Genomic DNA, 15,314 nt, shown 5'->3' on the forward strand with positions numbered 1-15,314 from the left:
TGTTCACAGTCACCAGCTCTAAACTGTTCCCCTTACCCTAAAGGAGAAGCGGGCTGTTGTGAACCTGATGGGGACGAGCAGAGGAGGTTGTGGAAGCAGGAACTGAAGGACCACACAGGCCAGTGACAAACCCTGGGTGTTCAGCTGAGTGTGGCGCAGGCCCCGGGGGCTTTCCCCATCCCACCTCCCACCCATCCCAGTGCCCACGGGGCCCTTTTGGTGCCAAATCGGATTATTCCTTTAATCCTGCCTTGATCAGCTTGGTTCCCCCGTGCCAGGCGCAGCGCTGGGGCTTTAGCACAGCAGAAACCGCTGCGTCACAGCAGCCCCCAACAGCCCTGTGGCGAGGAGCCCCCACGCTGGGAACCCCTTTCCTATTGAGGGAAAACGTTTGGAAATGCAGGAATTCCAACATTTATACTATTTTGGGGGGGCTGTACTATGCTTCACAATAAACCAGCACCACCTCAGCGAGCAGCTTCCCCTTACCCCTGGTGTCAGCCCCTTCGCGTGCCATCACTGCACCATCACCAGCCTGGACCCCCAACGCTGGCCCAGGGGCCCGGTGGCACCTTCCCCCCCCCCCATCCCATCGCAGAGAGCCGGGTGGGCACCAACGTGGGTGGCTTTAATTAGCTTTAATGACTAATGAGCATTAATGAACGAGCAGCCCAAGGCCGAGCCCTGCTCCTACACAGTAGGATGCGCCAAGCTCTGGCATGGAGGGGGGGGCACGGTGGCGGCCCCCCCCCCCATCCAAAGCAGCAAATAAATTAGAAAGGATCAAACCCACCCCAAAACCAGGCAAAAAAAAGCCCTTGGAGGTGAGGAGCTGGGGCCGGGGCCAGCGCAGGGCGCACACGGGGACCCCCCTCACCCTGGGGGGGCCATGGGGACCCCTCCGCGCTGGGCACCGGGGTGTCCAGGGGGGGGTCAGGGCCACCCGGGGGCTGCCGGCGCCTGCAGGGGCTTGGGCAGCACCGGGGGCTTCAGGGAGCAGGAGCGCTCCAGGGCTCCGAACCGGGCCCCCCCAGGCCCCCCCAGCGAGTGCATGCGGGTGAGGCCCCGGGCCGGGCCAAGGGGCCTCAGGGGCGGCCCCGCCTCCAGCGAGTGCCTCTGTGCCAGGGCCCGGCGGGGCGGGGGGGGGCTGTCGGGGGGCACGTCCAGGCGCTGGGGGCCCAGGCCGGGCCCGGGGGCTCGGGGCTGGACCCGGTTGAAGGAGCCGGGGCCCGGCGGGGGCAGCGGCCGCCCCGAGCCCCCCGCGCCGTGCGGCCGCTGCCGCGGCTCCTCCAGCGCGGCCTCGGGCGGGGGCCCCGGCCCCGCGGGCTCCAGGCACCCCTGAGGGCCCCGCCGCGGCTCCAGCGCCCGCTCCGGGGGCGCCTTGGGGGGCGCCTGCAGCGAGGCCTCGGCGCGGGGCGGCTCGGGGGGGGCCCCGAGCACGGGGTAGAGGCGGGGGGCGGGCGGCGGGGCCCCGGCGGGCGCCGGGGGTGCCTTGGGCGCAGCGGGGCGGTGGCAGGAGGCCGAGAGCAGCCCCGCGGCCAGGGCGCCCAGCGCGAAGGCGCCCAGCACGGAGCCAACCAACACCGGCACCGGCACCGCCGCTGCGGGCCCCGGCCCGGGCCGATGCAGCCCTGCGGGAGCAGCGTCAGTGCGCGCGGCGCGCACCGGGCCCGGCCGCCCCCGGCCCCCCTCAGCCCTGGGGCCCTCGCCCACCCCTGGGGCCGCTCCTGGTTCCTTGGGGGCTTCCCCCACCTCCAGGGGTCCCCCCCACGTCCCTTTGGTCCCTCCCACCCGGGCTCCTCCCCTGCTCCTTGGGGTCGCTCCGGTGCCCCCAAACCCTCTCCCGCCGCTCGGGTCCCTCCCATTCCGTGCCGGGGGGGCGCGGGGCTGGCACTGACCGTGGGCCCTGTCCCCGGCGCCGTCCCCCGCAGGCGCTGGCTCTGTGGGAGCAGAGCGGGGTCACCCCAGGACAGCCGCGGCCCCCCCCCCCCCGGTGCCGCCCTGGTGCCCCCTTCGCGGCCCCGCGGCTTCACCTCGGCAGCTCCCGGCCGCTCCGTGGGCTCCGTCCGGGCCCTGCTCGAAGCCGCTCCTGGGTCAGACGGGGACAGGGGAGCGTCACCGCCGGCCCCGCGTCCCGCAGGGCAGGGCCCCCCCCGGGCAAGGCACTCACGGGAGGTGCTCGGAGACGGGGACGCAGCCGTCGGGAGGCAGCCACACGCAGTAGGGGTCCCGCGCGGCCAAGCAGCTCCTGCGCGGGGGGACCCAGGCAGGGGCTGCTGGAGCCGCCCGCGCCTGCCCCGTGTCCCCCCCGCGGGCCCCGGCTCACCTGCGGCAGGCCCCGTGCTGGGCGCAGCGGCCCAGGGGCAGGCGCACCAAGCACCCCGCGAAGGCCACGAAGAGCTCCTGGCCCGGCGGGTGCAGCTCCAGCCCCAGCACCCGGCTGGCACCGCGCGGGCCCTGGCACCTGCGGCCCCACGGCACCCACCGTGACTGCCCCATAGCCCCATAGCACCCATCGTGACTGCCCCATAGCCCCATAGCACCCATAGCCCCATAGCACCCATTGTGACTGCCCCATAGCCCCATAGCACCCATTGTGACTGCCCCATAGCCCCATAGCACCCATCGTGACTGCCCCATGGCACCCATCATGACTGCCCCATAGCACCCATTGTGACTGCCCCATGGCACCCATCATGACTGCCCCATAGCACCCATCGTGACTGCCCCATAGCCCCATAGCCCCATAGCACCCATAGCCCCATAGCACCCATTGTGACTGCCCCATGGCACCCACCATGACTGCCCCATAGCACCCATCGTGACTGCCCCATAGCCCCATAGCACCCATCGTGACTGCCCCATGGCACCCATCATGACTGCCCCATAGCACCCATTGTGACTGCCCCATGGCACCCATCATGACTGCCCCATGGCACCCATCATGACTGCCCCATAGCACCCATTGTGACCGCCCCATGGCACCCATCATGACTGCCCCATAGCACCCATTGTGACTGCCCCATGGCACCCATCATGACTGCCCCATAGCACCCATCGTGACTGCCCCATAGCCCCATAGCCCCATAGCACCCATAGCCCCATAGCACCCATCGTGACTGCCCCATGGCACCCACCATGACTGCCCCATAGCACCCATCGTGACTGCCCCATAGCCCCATAGCACCCATCGTGACTGCCCCATGGCACCCATCATGACTGCCCCATAGCACCCATTGTGACTGCCCCATGGCACCCATCATGACTGCCCCATGGCACCCATCATGACTGCCCCATAGCACCCATTGTGACTGCCCCATGGCACCCATCATGACTGCCCCATAGCACCCATTGTGACTGCCCCATGGCACCCATCATGACTGCCCCATAGCACCCATCGTGACTGCCACATAGCCCCATAGCCCCATAGCACCCATAGCCCCATAGCACCCATAGCCCCATAACACCCATTGTGACTGCCCCATGGCACCCATCGTGACTGCCCCATAGCACCCATCATGACTGCACCCATAGCCCCATGGCACCCATCGTGACTGCCCTGTAGCACCCATCGTGACTACACCCATAGCCCCATGGCACCCATAGCCCCATAGCACTCATCGGGACTGCCCCATGACACCTGCAGTGCCCATCTGCACCCTGCAGCTCCATGGCACCTGACAGCAGCCCATGGCACCCACAGCTCATGGCACCCATCAGCTCCCAATGGCACCCATGTGCCCCCCCATGGCACCCACATGACCCCCTAGCACCTGTACAGCACCCACACCCCTGCTGCACCCATCACTGCTGTCCACCTCCTAGCACCTATGGTGCCCATGAGCCCCCCCAGCACCACCAGCACCCACAGCCCCATGGTACCTATGAGCCCCCAGCACCCATTGCCCAGCCCTCACCGCCCGGGGTCGTAGAGGCTGATCTCCTCCAGCAGCAGCGCCTCAGAGCCGGCATCCCCATCACTGTCACCGGGTGCCGGGGTGCCCGCGGGGGGCTGCAGCGTCGTCATCAGCACCTTCAGCACCCGCCCGTCCTCCGCACCCAGGAAGAGCACGGTCTGGTTCCTCCACGGCCCCGCGCCCGTGTCCACTGCCAGCCGCGTCAGCCTGCGCACAGGGATGCTCCTGCAGCACCCGCAGCCCTCGCACGGGGATGCTCCCGCAGCACCCGCAGCCCTCGCACAGGGATGCTCCCGCAGCACCCGCAGCCCTCGCACGGGGATACTCCCGCAGCACCCGCAGCCCTCGCACAGGGATGCTCCTGCAGCACCCGCAGCCCTCGCACGGGGATGCTCCCGCAGCACCCGCAGCCCTCGCACAGGGATGCTCCCGCAGCACCCGCAGCCCTCGCACAGGGATGCTCCCGCAGCACCCGCAGCCCTCGCACGGGGATGCTCCCGCAGCACCCAACCCAAACCAGCGCCCCCGGTCCCCGAAGCCCCCATCGCTCACCTGGTGCCGGTGCGTGTGAACAGGGGCCGCCCGCCCGCGGGTGCCACGGCCCCGTGCAGCAGCGGATGCTCCTTGGCGAAGGACAAGGTCTCATCCGGAAAGTCCCCGGAGGTGCTGATGCCCGCAGCCGGTCCCATCCCGGCGCAGCAGCCGGGCCTGCGGCACAGCGGGGGCACCGTGGGGCAGGCGCCGCCGCACGGGGGGGGGACCCGGGGGTGCCAGTGCGGGGCTGGGGGGTACCTGGGCTGGGGCACGCGGTCCTCGGGCACTGGGGTCCAGGCGCCGGCAGCGCCGCGGGGCTCAGCGAAGGGGCCCTCAAACGCCCGCTCCACGTCCGCCAGGTAGAAGGCACAGACGGCAGAGCCGGGGATGCTGCAGCGGGGCCAGGGGGGCCTGGGGTTGCCCAGGGCCCCTCCACGTCCCTGTTGGTCCCTTCCTGCTATTCCCCGGGGTCTTTGCCCCTGTGTCCTGCCCCACGGGGGCTCCATCCCAACGGCCCTCACCCTCACGTCACCATTGTCCTCATGTCTCCATCTCCCCTTGGCCAACCCCACATCCTGATGCTCTGATCCTCCACAAGACCACGTCCCTGTGTCCCCATCCTCATGCCCCCATCCCCATGCCCCCATCCCCGTATCCCCATCCCAGTGTCCCCATCCCCGTGTCCCCACCCCCATATCCCCATCCCCATGCCCCCATCTCCATGCCCCCATCCCCATATCCCCATCCCAGTGTCCCCATCCCCGTGTCCCCATCCCCATATCCCCATCCCCTTGCTCCCATCCCCATATCCCCATCCCCGTGTCCCCACCCCCATATCCCCATCCCCATGCCCCCATCCCCATATCCCCATCCCCATGCCCCCATCCCCATATCCCCACCCCCATATCCTCATCCCCATGCCCCCATCCCCGTATCCCCATCCCAGTGTCCCCATCCCCGTATCCCCATCCCCTTGCCCCCATCCCGTGTCTCCCCCCGTGCCTGTTGGGCTGGGTGCCGAAGAGGGCGAGGACCGCGGTGCGGCCGCGCAGGGCCCGAGGGGGGGTCACGGCCTCCAGGACATCGAAGGCGAACACGGAGTCCCCGGGCAGGGCACAGAGCAGCCGCACCTTCAGGAACGAGCTCCAGCGCCGCTCCAGCACCCGCGCGGAGCCGCCGCCGTCGTTGCGGCAGACGCGCGCCACCCGCGCCACCAGCACCTGCGCCAGCACCGCCGGGCGTCAGCCCCGGCACCGCGCACCCTGAGCCCGCGGCGCTGCCCCCGCGGCCCCTGCGCCCACCTTGCCCATGGCGCTGAGCTCCACCGACACCTCCCTGAAGAAGAAGTAGACGAAGGGGCCGAAGGGCAGCGCCTGGACAAAGTGGGGCTCTGGGGGGACGGGAGGGACATCGGCCCCTGTCAGCTCCCATCCTTGTCCCGCATACAACCATAGAATGGACCCTAAGCTCATCCAGTTCCAACCCCCTGCCATGGGCAGGGACACCTCACACTAAACCATGGCACCCAAGGCTCTGTCCAACCTGGCCTTGAACACCGCCAGGGATGGAGCATTCACAACCTCCCTGGGCAACCCATTCCAGTGCCTCAGCACCCTCACAGTAAAGAATTTCTTCCTTAGATCCAATCTAAACTTCCCCTGTTTCAGTTTGAACCCGTTACCCCTTGTCCTGTCACTACAGTCCCTGATGAAGAGTCCATCCCCAGCCTCCTTGTAGCCCCTTTCAGACACTGGAAGCTGCTCTGAGGTCTCCACGCAGCTTCCCTTCTCCAGGATGAACAGCCCCAATGCTCTCAGGCTGGCTCCATACAGGAGGTGCTCCAGTCCCTGATCATCCTCGTGGCCTCCTCTGGACTTGTTCCAACAGTTCCATGTCCTTTTTATGTTGAGGACACCAGAACTGCACACAATGCTCCAAGTGAGGCCTCACGAGAGCAGAGCAGAGGGGCAGGATCACCTCCTTCAACCTGCTGGTCACGCTCCTCTTGATGCAGCCCAGGATACGGTTGCTTTCTGGGCTGCGAGCGCTCACTGCAGCCGCCTCATGTTCATTTTCTCATCGACCAACACCCCCAAGTCCCTCTGTGCAGGGCTGCTCTGGATCCCTGTGCTCATCCCCTCCCCTTTATCCCCGGACCCTCACATCCCCGCTGTGCCCCCATCACCCCCTGCCCCTCAACCTCAGCCCTGGACCCCTTTGGGTACCCTGCAGCCAGCGGGAGCTGTACTTGAGGGTGCGCAGGGGCGGGCGGCCGGGGCTGAGGCTGCGGTAAATCACAGCATCGCTCGCCTGGAAGTCGGCCACGGTGGCAGAGTAGAGGCTGCCGTCTGCAAGGGGAGACCCCAGCATCAACCCTGTGCCCCCCCCGGGCAGCCCTGTGCCCCCCCAACCCTGGTCCAGCACCCACCAACAAAGAGGGCAACGATGCTCTGCTGGGCGTCAAAGGGGCACCGGGCCTGGCCACTCATGTCCTCACCCTCCTGCTCCAGGCTGCTCACCTGGGGGGGGGCACGGCGGTCACAGCCCCCCCATCACCCCCAGAGCTGAGGCCCCCCCAGCTCATGGCCCCAGGACCCCCACCTGGTAGGTGCGGCAGAGGGGGCTGAAGGCGTTGGTGCCGCAGGCCAGGAGGGTGCGGGCGTCGCGGGGCACCAGCACCCTGATGTAGTTGTGGCACTCATCCTGCGCGGGGGCAGGTGGGGGCGCAGGGACCGCGGTGTCACCACCTTCCCCTGCCCTGAGCCCCTGTGTGACCCCATCCCCTGTATCCCCCATCTTCTGCACCCCCACAGCACGCACCCTTACACACCTTTACCCCATACCCCTGCACCATGTACCCCACTGCACCTCCATACCCTGTACCCCATTCCATGCACTACCACCCCCACATGCTGTTCCCCCATGTACCCCTGTACCCATAAACACCTAGCTCTGTACCCTTGTACCCCCTACCACGTATCCCTGTACCTCCACACCACCTCCACCTGTACCCCCAAACCCCAGCACCCTGCACCCCCCATATACCCCTCCCCTGCCCCTAACCCCCCCGTGCCCGCAGCCCCGTACCTGCAGCCGGCCCCGCATGGCGCAGTTGGCCCTGTCCTGTGTCTCCCAGGTCAGGTGCTGCGGGGCCAGATGGGGGGGGTGGGCTCGGGGGCCCCAATTCCCCTGCAGCCCCGGGGGGGGTCCCCAGCCCCCTTACCCGCTCAGGGTACAGCGTCCCCTTGTCCTGCCCCAGGTCGAAGGCGTAGATGTGGTCCCTGGGGGGAGGCGTGAGTGTGCAAGGGGACACAGGGACTTGTGCCATGCACAAGGGGATGCACCGAGGCCCTGGGAAGGGACGGGGGGCACAAGCACGCACAAGGGTGCAGGAGCACGCATTGGCAAGCACAAGTGTGCACAGCGGGGTTTGAGCACCCAGGAGTGGGGCAAGCGCTTGCAAGGGTGCCCAAGTGGCCAAGCACACCCGCGTTGCACAGCCTCCAGCAGCACAACCAAGCGTGAACAAGCACACACACCACCAACATGTACAAGTGTGCATGACCTGCTGCAAGCACGCACAGGGATGCCCAAGCACGCACAGGGATGCCCAAGCACGCACAAGGATGCCCAAGCACGCACAAGGATGCCCAAGCACGCACAGGGATGCCCAAGCACACACAGGGATACCCAAGCACACACAAGGATGCCCAAGCACGCACAGGGATGCTCAAGCACAAACAAGGATGCCCAAGCACACACAGGGATGCCCAAGCACACACAAGGATGCCCAAGCACACACAGGGATGCCCAAGCACGCACAGGGATGCTCAAGCACAAACAAGGATGCCCAAGCACACACAGGGATGCCCAAGCACACACAAGGATGCCCAAGCACACACAGGGATGCCCAAGCACACACAGGGATGCCCAAGCACGCACAAGGATGCCCAAGCACACACAGGGATGCCCAAGCACACACAGGGATGCCCAAGCACGCACAAGGATGCCCAAGCACGCACAGGGATGCTCAAGCACAAACAAGGATGCCCAAGCACAAACAAGGATGCCCAAGCACACACAGGGATGCCCAAGCACAAACAAGGATGCCCAAGCACGCACAGGGATGCCCAAGCACACACAGGGATGCCCAAGCACAAACAAGGATGCCCAAGCACGCAGCAGCGCACAGGAGCTCGCCCAGCCACAGACAAGCCCAGAGATGGGTGCGGAGCTCGCACCCGCACAGCAGCCGCGGGCGTGCGGCCGCGCTCACCGGGCAGCCACGAAGAGGGAGCCGTTGAGCCGCAGCATGCGCTGGAAGTCGAGGCCGAGCTGCGCCGTGACGTTGTCCCCCCGGAGGCCCCCGAACCGGGGGTAGGCGGCGGTGGCTGCGGAGGCAGAGGGGTTCGTGACCCCCGCCACCCCCCCGCGGCCCGGGTACCCTCATCCCGCACCCGCCGCTCACCTGCGAGCCCCACGGTGCTGCGGGCAACCAGGTCCGGCGGGAAGGGCTGCGCCGCGCCCCGGGGGGGCCCGGGCATGAGGAGGAGGAGGAGGAGGAGGAAAGGCAGCGGCAGCCCCGGCATCGCCGCGCAGGGCTGAAGGGGGCTGATCTCAGCGGGGGAAACTGAGGCACGGGGGGGGGGGGCACAGGGCAGCGCTGGGGAGGGAGGGATGAGGGGATCCCCCAGCGAGGGGATGGGATCTCCAGTGCCTGCTCCCAGCGCCCTCCCCGCGGTGGTCCCAGTGCCCCCATTTCAGTGTCCCCGTATCCCCCTCCCGGTGCCCCCTCCCAATGGTCCCAGTGCCCCCATTTCAGTGCCTCTGTGCCCCCCTCCCAGCGCTCCCAGTGCCCACAAGCACTCCCCGCACCCCACAGCCTCGCGTCCTGCACAGCGCCCCAAGCACCCCCGAAACACCCCAAGCACCCCCCACACCCCCCCAGCACTCACAGGACCCCCCCATCCACACCCCAACGGCGCCCCCTCCGGCCCGAACCCTCCGCGCTCGGTACCGGCTCCGCGCCCAGAGCGGTCCCGACCGGACCGAACGGCTCCGGGCGGCTCCGCCCCGGAACGGGCCGGGACGGGCCGGCAGCAGGAGCGGGGCCGGGGGCGGGACCGGGGACCTCCGTGGGCCGCGTGTCCCGGCCCCCTGCCAGCGGAGGCCACCCTATAGATAGGCGTTAATCCCCGCTAATGACATGATCCTCATTAGCGGCTGAGCGCTGCTTGCACACGCGTGTGCACGCACATGGGGTGCACATCCATGCACATGTGATGCACATCCATGCACATGTGATGCACATGCGATGCACATCCATACACATGTACAGAAACCCTTGCACCAGAGCGTGCAGTGAGGCTGTCACCTCTGTGTGTGTCCCCCGAGTGGGGAACCTGTCACGTCTCCTGCACCAGCCTGTGGCTCTTTGCACACTCCTGCGCACTTGGCCCAGTGGGGACTGGGAGCTACTGGGAGCTATTGGGAGCATGGAGCTCCCCCATGTGGCACTCAGGCTCCTGCTCTCAACAGTCACCGGCCTCCCCCGGGGGGACAGAGGGACCCTGGGGACATCCAGGGGGGTTTAGGTGGCCCTGGGGACATCCTTGAGGCTCCGGTGCGTGCCTGGGGGGCCCAGGGGTGCGGGCCCAGGGTGACACCTGGTGGCAGTGCGCGGTGTGGCACCCTGCTCCCCCGGGTGCCCTGGGGGGTGGACGGTGCCCCGAGTGGGTGCTGCAGCCCCAGGGGCATGACCGGGTCCCCACATCATCTCCCTGTGTCGTGACAGCATCCCCAGCGGGTGACCAAATGCCCTGCAAGGTGCCGCTGTCCCCAGGGCAGTGCCCATGTCCCCAGTGGGGCTACCACGCTCCCAAGGGGTCAACCGTGTCCCCATCCCCTGGCAGGGTGGGCAATCACGTCCCGAGGGGGGTGACCACGTCCCCAGGGGTTTGTGATGGAGTCCCCGGGGGTGACAAACAGGCAGAGTCAGGTAACAGTGCTCCAGTTTATTTACAGGCTCTGGGGCGGGAGGTGCCTGTCCCCTTCCCCATGCGGGTCCGGGCACTGGCACTGGGGTCCCACCCCGGAGAGCAAAGACGTACAAATAAATACAACCAGAAGGAAAACGTCCGCTGGTGAATCTTGTCCGGTAGCTCCCAGTACCATCCCCAGTACTCCCGCAAAGAGGCTGGCTCTGCCATCAGCGTTGGGTGTCCCTGCAGCAGGAAAGGTCCCTTGAAAGAGAGAAGGAAAGGACACCACGTCCCACCCCTCCCCACATCCCTGTGTCCCCACCCCTAGCTGCAGCAGGCGCTGGGTGCCGGGGGGTCCAGGATCCCATCGCCATCATCACGGCATCGCAGCCTCGGGGTCCCCAGCATCACAACGTGAAGATCTCATCCTCTGCATCGCGGAGCGCAGCCGCCCGCGGGGTCCTGGTGAGGGGCCGGGGGCCGAGGCGGGGTCCCCGAGGAGCGGTTGCGCCCCTGGTATCCGGGCTCCGAGCGCCTTCAGCCTCCGCTGCGCTGCAGGGGTGCAGGGGGTGGCACTGAGGGGGTGGCCTTGCCCCCTGCCCACCCCCTGCGGACAAAAACCCCCTCCCACAAGACCCCGGGTTCCTCCTAAGCGGGGTCGGGGCGGAGGGGCTCACCCGGTGCTGCCGGTGCGGAGCCGCTGCGCTGCCACCGCCGCCGCCGCCTTGGAGCGCCCGATCTCGGCATCGAGCTGCTGCAGGAAATCGGTGGCCGAGAGGTCGTGGCGGGACACGGCGGCGGCAGCCGGGGCATCCCCCGAAGGGGCGGGCGCGTCCGTGTCCTCGGGGCAGGGTCCCTTCGGCTGCCCAGGCACGGGGATGAGCAGGGTGGGCTTGAGGAAGATGGGGTCCGAGGTGTAGAGGCGGTTGGCGCGCTTGATCTGCTCCATCTGCCGGGGCGGGATGAGACGGGAACGGGGACAGGATAAGGGTGGGGACGGGAGCAGGGACGAGGATGGGATGAGAACAGGGGTAAGGACGGGATGGGGACAAGGACAGTGAACAGGACGGGGGGGAGGCAGGGATGGCCTCGTGGGGCAAGGACCCCTCTGCCCCCCTCGCCCCCCGGCGGCCCCAGGGCACCCCCATGGCGCTCACCGTCACCCCGTAGCGCAGCGCCAGCCCCGGCAGCGTGTCCCCGGGCTCCAGGCGATGCTCCCGGGCGGAGGCTCCCGGGGCCCTGCTCCCCGCCGCCATGGCCGGACGGCCCCGCTCAGCCCGCGCTCCCGCCGGCGCTTGGGGCTCATGGAACAGCCCCGGCCCGGGCGAGGTCGTGCCCAGGGCCCGGCGCTGCGGCCGCAGCTCACAGGGACAGGCTCGGTGCCGCCGCTGCCACCGGTCGCTCCCCGGGCCCCGGTGAAAGCAGAGGCGCCATGGCCCGGCCCGGCCACCCTCGCGGAGCCTCTGGGAGTTGTAGTTCGGGAAGAAGCGGGGGACTCCGCAGCCCCTCGGGCAGGGGCCCCGCTGCCCTCACCCCGGGGTCCTTCCCGCACCCCCGGTCCTGAACCTCCCCGGCTTCTGGCCCCGGGGGGGGAGGCTCTAACCCCAGACCCTCGCGGGGGAGAGCGAGGAACTACAACTCCCATCATGCCTCGGGGCCGCGGCCGCCCCTCCCGCGCTCTCATTGGCGGTCGCTCCCGCGCGGAGCCCGCCGGGAGGAGACCCCCGGAAGCGGGGCGAGGGGAGCGCGGTTCCCATAGCAACCGCGGGCCGGCGCGGCGCCCGCCATGTCCTTCAAGCGGGAAGGCGACGACCCCGCGCAGCTCGGGGTGCTGCAGGTGAGGCCCGGACACCCCCGGACCCCCTCAACCCCTTCCGCAGCCTCCCCGCATGCACCCCCCGCTTCCCCGGCCCTTCCTCTGCCTCCCCACTGCTCCCTCACCCCCGGCCTGGCCTTGTCCTCCCTCAGGGCTCCCCCCGCAGGGCCCCAAAACCCCCTCCCCGGCCCAGGCTGCCCCCCGACGTTGCCTCTTCCCCTGTCCCCAAACCACCCCCTCCGCGGTCCCGACCCCCCAATTCTCCCCCTTCCTCCCCCCCCCCGCTCTTTCAGAACGGGGTCTCCAGGGTGCCAGGGCCTAAGGGGGACGGGGCTGTGGGCAAGGAAGGGTTCTCTGTGGGGCGAGCCGGGCGCAGACTCCCTGCTCCAGCAGCAGGCATGGGGCGGGACAAGCGCTCACCTCCTCCCCACCACGGCCTCTCGCAGAAGAGACGCGTTGCAGACCTCTTGGCCAGCTACATCCCCGAGGAGGAGGCGCTGCTGCTGCGGAGCGGGAGGTGAGTGCCCCCCCCCCAGCATGACCCCCCCAGGTGCTGTGTGGTGCTGACGGCAGCTCCCCCCCACCCCGGTACAGGTATGCCTGCACGGTGTGCGCCCACCGCCCCGTCTTTGACACGCTGGATGTGCTGAGCGTCCACAGGGCTGGCAAGAAGCACAGGAGCAGTAAGTGGGGGCCGGGGTGTGTGTGTGTGTGGGGTGGGCTGACCAAGCACGGCCCCCCCCATCCTCTTGGCTTTCTTTCAGGCCTGCAGCGCTTCTATGGCAGGAAGTGCTCAGTCCAGGACACGGCTCAGAAGCCGCAGCCCAAGGAAGAGGTGCAGGTGGAGGTTGGTGGGGGTGACCCTTATTTAGATCCCCCCCAAGCCAGGCCCTTCCTGAGCTCTGCCTTCTCTCTCCAGGGCTCCCCGGCCCCTCTTCTGGCACGGACAAGGAGGATTGCCCAGAGTGCTCTGCTGAAAGCAGCTCCCTACAGCAGCTGCTGCCGGAGGACGGGGTGAGCTTTCACTGCTGGGGATGGAGAAGGGATTCAGAGCAGCCCTGAGGAGAAGGACTTGGGGGTGTTGGTCGATGAGAAAATGAACATGAGCCGGCTGCAGTGTGCGCTCACAGCCCAGAAAGCAACCGTATCCTGGGCTGCATCAAAAGGACCGTGACCAGCAGGTCGAAGGAGGTGATCCTGCCCCTCTGCTCTGCTCTGATGAGCCCTCACTTGGAGCATTGTGTGCAGTTCTGGTGTCCTCAACATCAAAAGGACATGGAACTGTTGGAACAAGTCCAGAGGAGGCCACAAGGATGATCAGGGGCTGGAGCACCTCCTGTATGGAGCCAGGCTGAGAAAGTTGGGGCTGTTCAGCCTGGAGAAGAGAAGCTGCGTGGAGACCTCAGAGCCGCTTCCAGTATCTGAAGGGGGCCTATAAGGATGCTGGGGATGGACTCTTCATCAGGGGCTGTAGTGACAGGACAAGGGGTGATGGGTTCAAACTGAAACAGGGGAAGTTTAGATTGGATCTAAGGCAGAAATTCTTTACTGTGAGGGTGCTGAGGCACTGGAATGGGTTGCCCAGGGAGGTTGTGAATGCTCCATCCCTGGCAGTGTTCAAGGCCAGGTTGGACAGAGCCTTGGGTGCCATGGTTTAGTGTGAGGTGTCCCTGCCCATGGCAGGGGGTTGGAACTGGATGATCTTAAGGTCCTTTCCAACCCAAACCATCCTATGATTCTATAGGGGAAAGCTCTGGGCTTCCCTGTGTGGGGGAACAGTGGCCTTGCTGCTGTTGGGCACTTGTGGGACGAGGCCCTGACTCTTTCTCCCATCACAGGATGGAGGGAAGCGGCTCACGAGCTTGGATGGGGCCAGGTGCTACCCCGGTGCTGCCCGAGCGGTCACAGAAGGAGAGAGAAGCTGTTGTCACCAGCCCTGCAGCTGTGCTGCTGGGGCATCGTGGTGGGCAAGCAGGTAAGAGCCAGGCAGCAGCTCTGGGGCTGCATGGAAAGGGCATGGCCTAGGGCTCTGCGGGTCCCCACAGCCCCTCTCTGCCCTCGCAGACGCCCCGGAGGTGACGCCAGCCCAGCCACAGCCAAGCCGCAAAAACAAAGCTTCATCGGCCGTGGGGCAGCCCAAAGCCCTCAGCCCCGAGAGGCACCAGGCCTTGGAGCAGTACTTGAGGCTGCGGAGGTGAGTCCTGGCCCCACTGGCCCCGGGGAGCCTGGCAGCAAGGAGCTGCTCTCACTGTGTCTGTCCCCAGCGCCGGCTGGATCCGGGACCGCTCGGGCAAGTGGGTGAAGGATGAGAACGCTGAATTCGACTCTGACGAGGAGGAGCCACCCCTGCTGCTGCCGGCGTGAGCCCCCCGTGCCCCAGGGCTCCCCACAGGCAGGGCCCCCCCCGCTGTCACCAGCTGGAGAGGACAGAGGTGGCTGAGCCTCTGGGGCAGGTCCTGGCAGTCCATGGGCTTTGCTGTCACTTGGACTCATCCTGGTGCCCTTTCCGGGTGTGCCCCCCCTGGCCAGAGCCCTGCAGGCACCACCAGCCTGGCAGTGGGGTTTGGCCTGGCCCTGCCCCATCACCTCCTGGCCCTGGCACAAGTCCCGCTCATTTTCTCACACACTGGCAGCTGCCTGCGGGTCGTGGCCTTTCGGGGCGGCAGCGCTGGGTTCACCCAGTCCCCAGCCCCAGCAGCTGTCCCGGTGCTTCGGGAAGTGCCAGCACGCGCTGCCCTCCCCCTTTCCTGCTCGGGTTTGGGTGTCTGCTGTGCTCCTGCATTAGGGTGCATCCATAGAACCGTCCTGCCCAGGGCTGTGCCCTGAGCTGGCCTCCACATCCCTGGGGCAGCACCCACCACGCACCCAAGGGTCCCTGTGGGAACAGGCCCTGTTCCTGGGGGTTTCCCTGCCAGCGCAGCCCAGGGTGATGTTAGCTCCGGGCACCGGGATTTACCCGCTCGCTCAGCTCCTGGCTATAAATAGGTGGTAGAACCTATAAATAGGCCCTGTGTGTGTTGTGTCCCCCGCACCCCCAGCACCTCCCCAGGCCGTGGGTGCTCGGCT

At 67.5% G+C, this 15,314-nt stretch overlaps 3 protein-coding genes across 4 annotated transcripts; 1 reads left to right on the forward strand and 2 right to left on the reverse strand.

Annotated features, from left to right (window-relative positions):
- Window positions 1-822: 822 nt before the first annotated feature.
- Window positions 823-9,040, reverse strand: SEMA6C (semaphorin 6C; the record flags this gene model as incomplete). Its single annotated transcript, XM_080634865.1, has 16 exons — window positions 823-1,940; window positions 2,034-2,089; window positions 2,171-2,248; window positions 2,327-2,464; window positions 3,918-4,124; window positions 4,470-4,625; window positions 4,710-4,841; window positions 5,454-5,671; window positions 5,753-5,841; window positions 6,677-6,799; window positions 6,880-6,970; window positions 7,053-7,154; window positions 7,539-7,595; window positions 7,675-7,732; window positions 8,728-8,842; window positions 8,920-9,040. The coding sequence occupies 16 exons, from the start codon at window positions 9,038-9,040 to the stop codon at window positions 934-936; spliced, it is 2,748 nt and encodes a 915-aa protein (XP_080490991.1). The 3' UTR covers window positions 823-933.
- A 1,415-nt stretch (window positions 9,041-10,455) lies between these two features.
- LYSMD1 (LysM domain containing 1) lies at window positions 10,456-11,999 on the reverse strand. The gene is made up of 4 exons (XM_080634829.1): window positions 11,590-11,999; window positions 11,110-11,381; window positions 10,755-10,984; window positions 10,456-10,675 (listed from the first exon to the last, which is right to left on the reverse strand). The coding sequence occupies exons 1-3, from the start codon at window positions 11,686-11,688 to the stop codon at window positions 10,840-10,842; spliced, it is 516 nt and encodes a 171-aa protein (XP_080490955.1). The 5' UTR covers window positions 11,689-11,999; the 3' UTR covers window positions 10,456-10,675; window positions 10,755-10,839.
- Window positions 12,000-12,130: 131 nt separating this feature from the next.
- Window positions 12,131-15,250, forward strand: SCNM1 (sodium channel modifier 1). 2 transcript variants are annotated; one of them, XM_080634835.1, is made up of 8 exons: window positions 12,131-12,269; window positions 12,695-12,765; window positions 12,843-12,931; window positions 13,013-13,095; window positions 13,168-13,262; window positions 14,087-14,223; window positions 14,313-14,442; window positions 14,513-15,250. In XM_080634835.1, the coding sequence occupies exons 1-8, from the start codon at window positions 12,219-12,221 to the stop codon at window positions 14,610-14,612; spliced, it is 756 nt and encodes a 251-aa protein (XP_080490961.1). In that variant the 5' UTR covers window positions 12,131-12,218; the 3' UTR covers window positions 14,613-15,250. The 2 variants fall into 2 exon arrangements, with proteins under 2 accessions (XP_080490961.1, XP_080490962.1); XM_080634836.1 differs by having other exon boundaries at window positions 13,013-13,089.
- The last annotated feature ends 64 nt before the right edge of the window (window positions 15,251-15,314 follow it).

This window comes from Psittacula echo (genome assembly GCF_963264785.1).
Source record: "Psittacula echo genome assembly, chromosome: 26".
In the NCBI taxonomy this organism is placed as follows: domain Eukaryota; kingdom Metazoa; phylum Chordata; class Aves; order Psittaciformes; family Psittacidae; genus Psittacula; species Psittacula echo.

Excerpts from the sequence above, each read along its gene's own strand:
- LYSMD1 (XM_080634829.1), bottom strand. The coding sequence starts at position 11,688 with ATGGCGGCGGGGAGCAGGGCCCCGGGAGCCTCCGCCCGGGAGCATCGC. Across the intron at positions 11,382-11,589 it reads CGCTGCGCTACGGGGTGACG|ATGGAGCAGATCAAGCGCGC; the intron begins GTGAGCGCCATG and ends CCGCCCCGGCAG. Across the intron at positions 10,985-11,109 it reads CTCCGCACCGGCAGCACCGG|CGCAGCGGAGGCTGAAGGCG; the intron begins GTGAGCCCCTCC and ends GCACCCCTGCAG.
- SCNM1 (XM_080634835.1), top strand. The coding sequence starts at position 12,219 with ATGTCCTTCAAGCGGGAAGGCGACGACCCCGCGCAGCTCGGGGTGCTG. Across the intron at positions 12,766-12,842 it reads CTGCTGCTGCGGAGCGGGAG|GTATGCCTGCACGGTGTGCG; the intron begins GTGAGTGCCCCC and ends ACCCCGGTACAG. Across the intron at positions 14,224-14,312 it reads GCATCGTGGTGGGCAAGCAG|ACGCCCCGGAGGTGACGCCA; the intron begins GTAAGAGCCAGG and ends CTGCCCTCGCAG.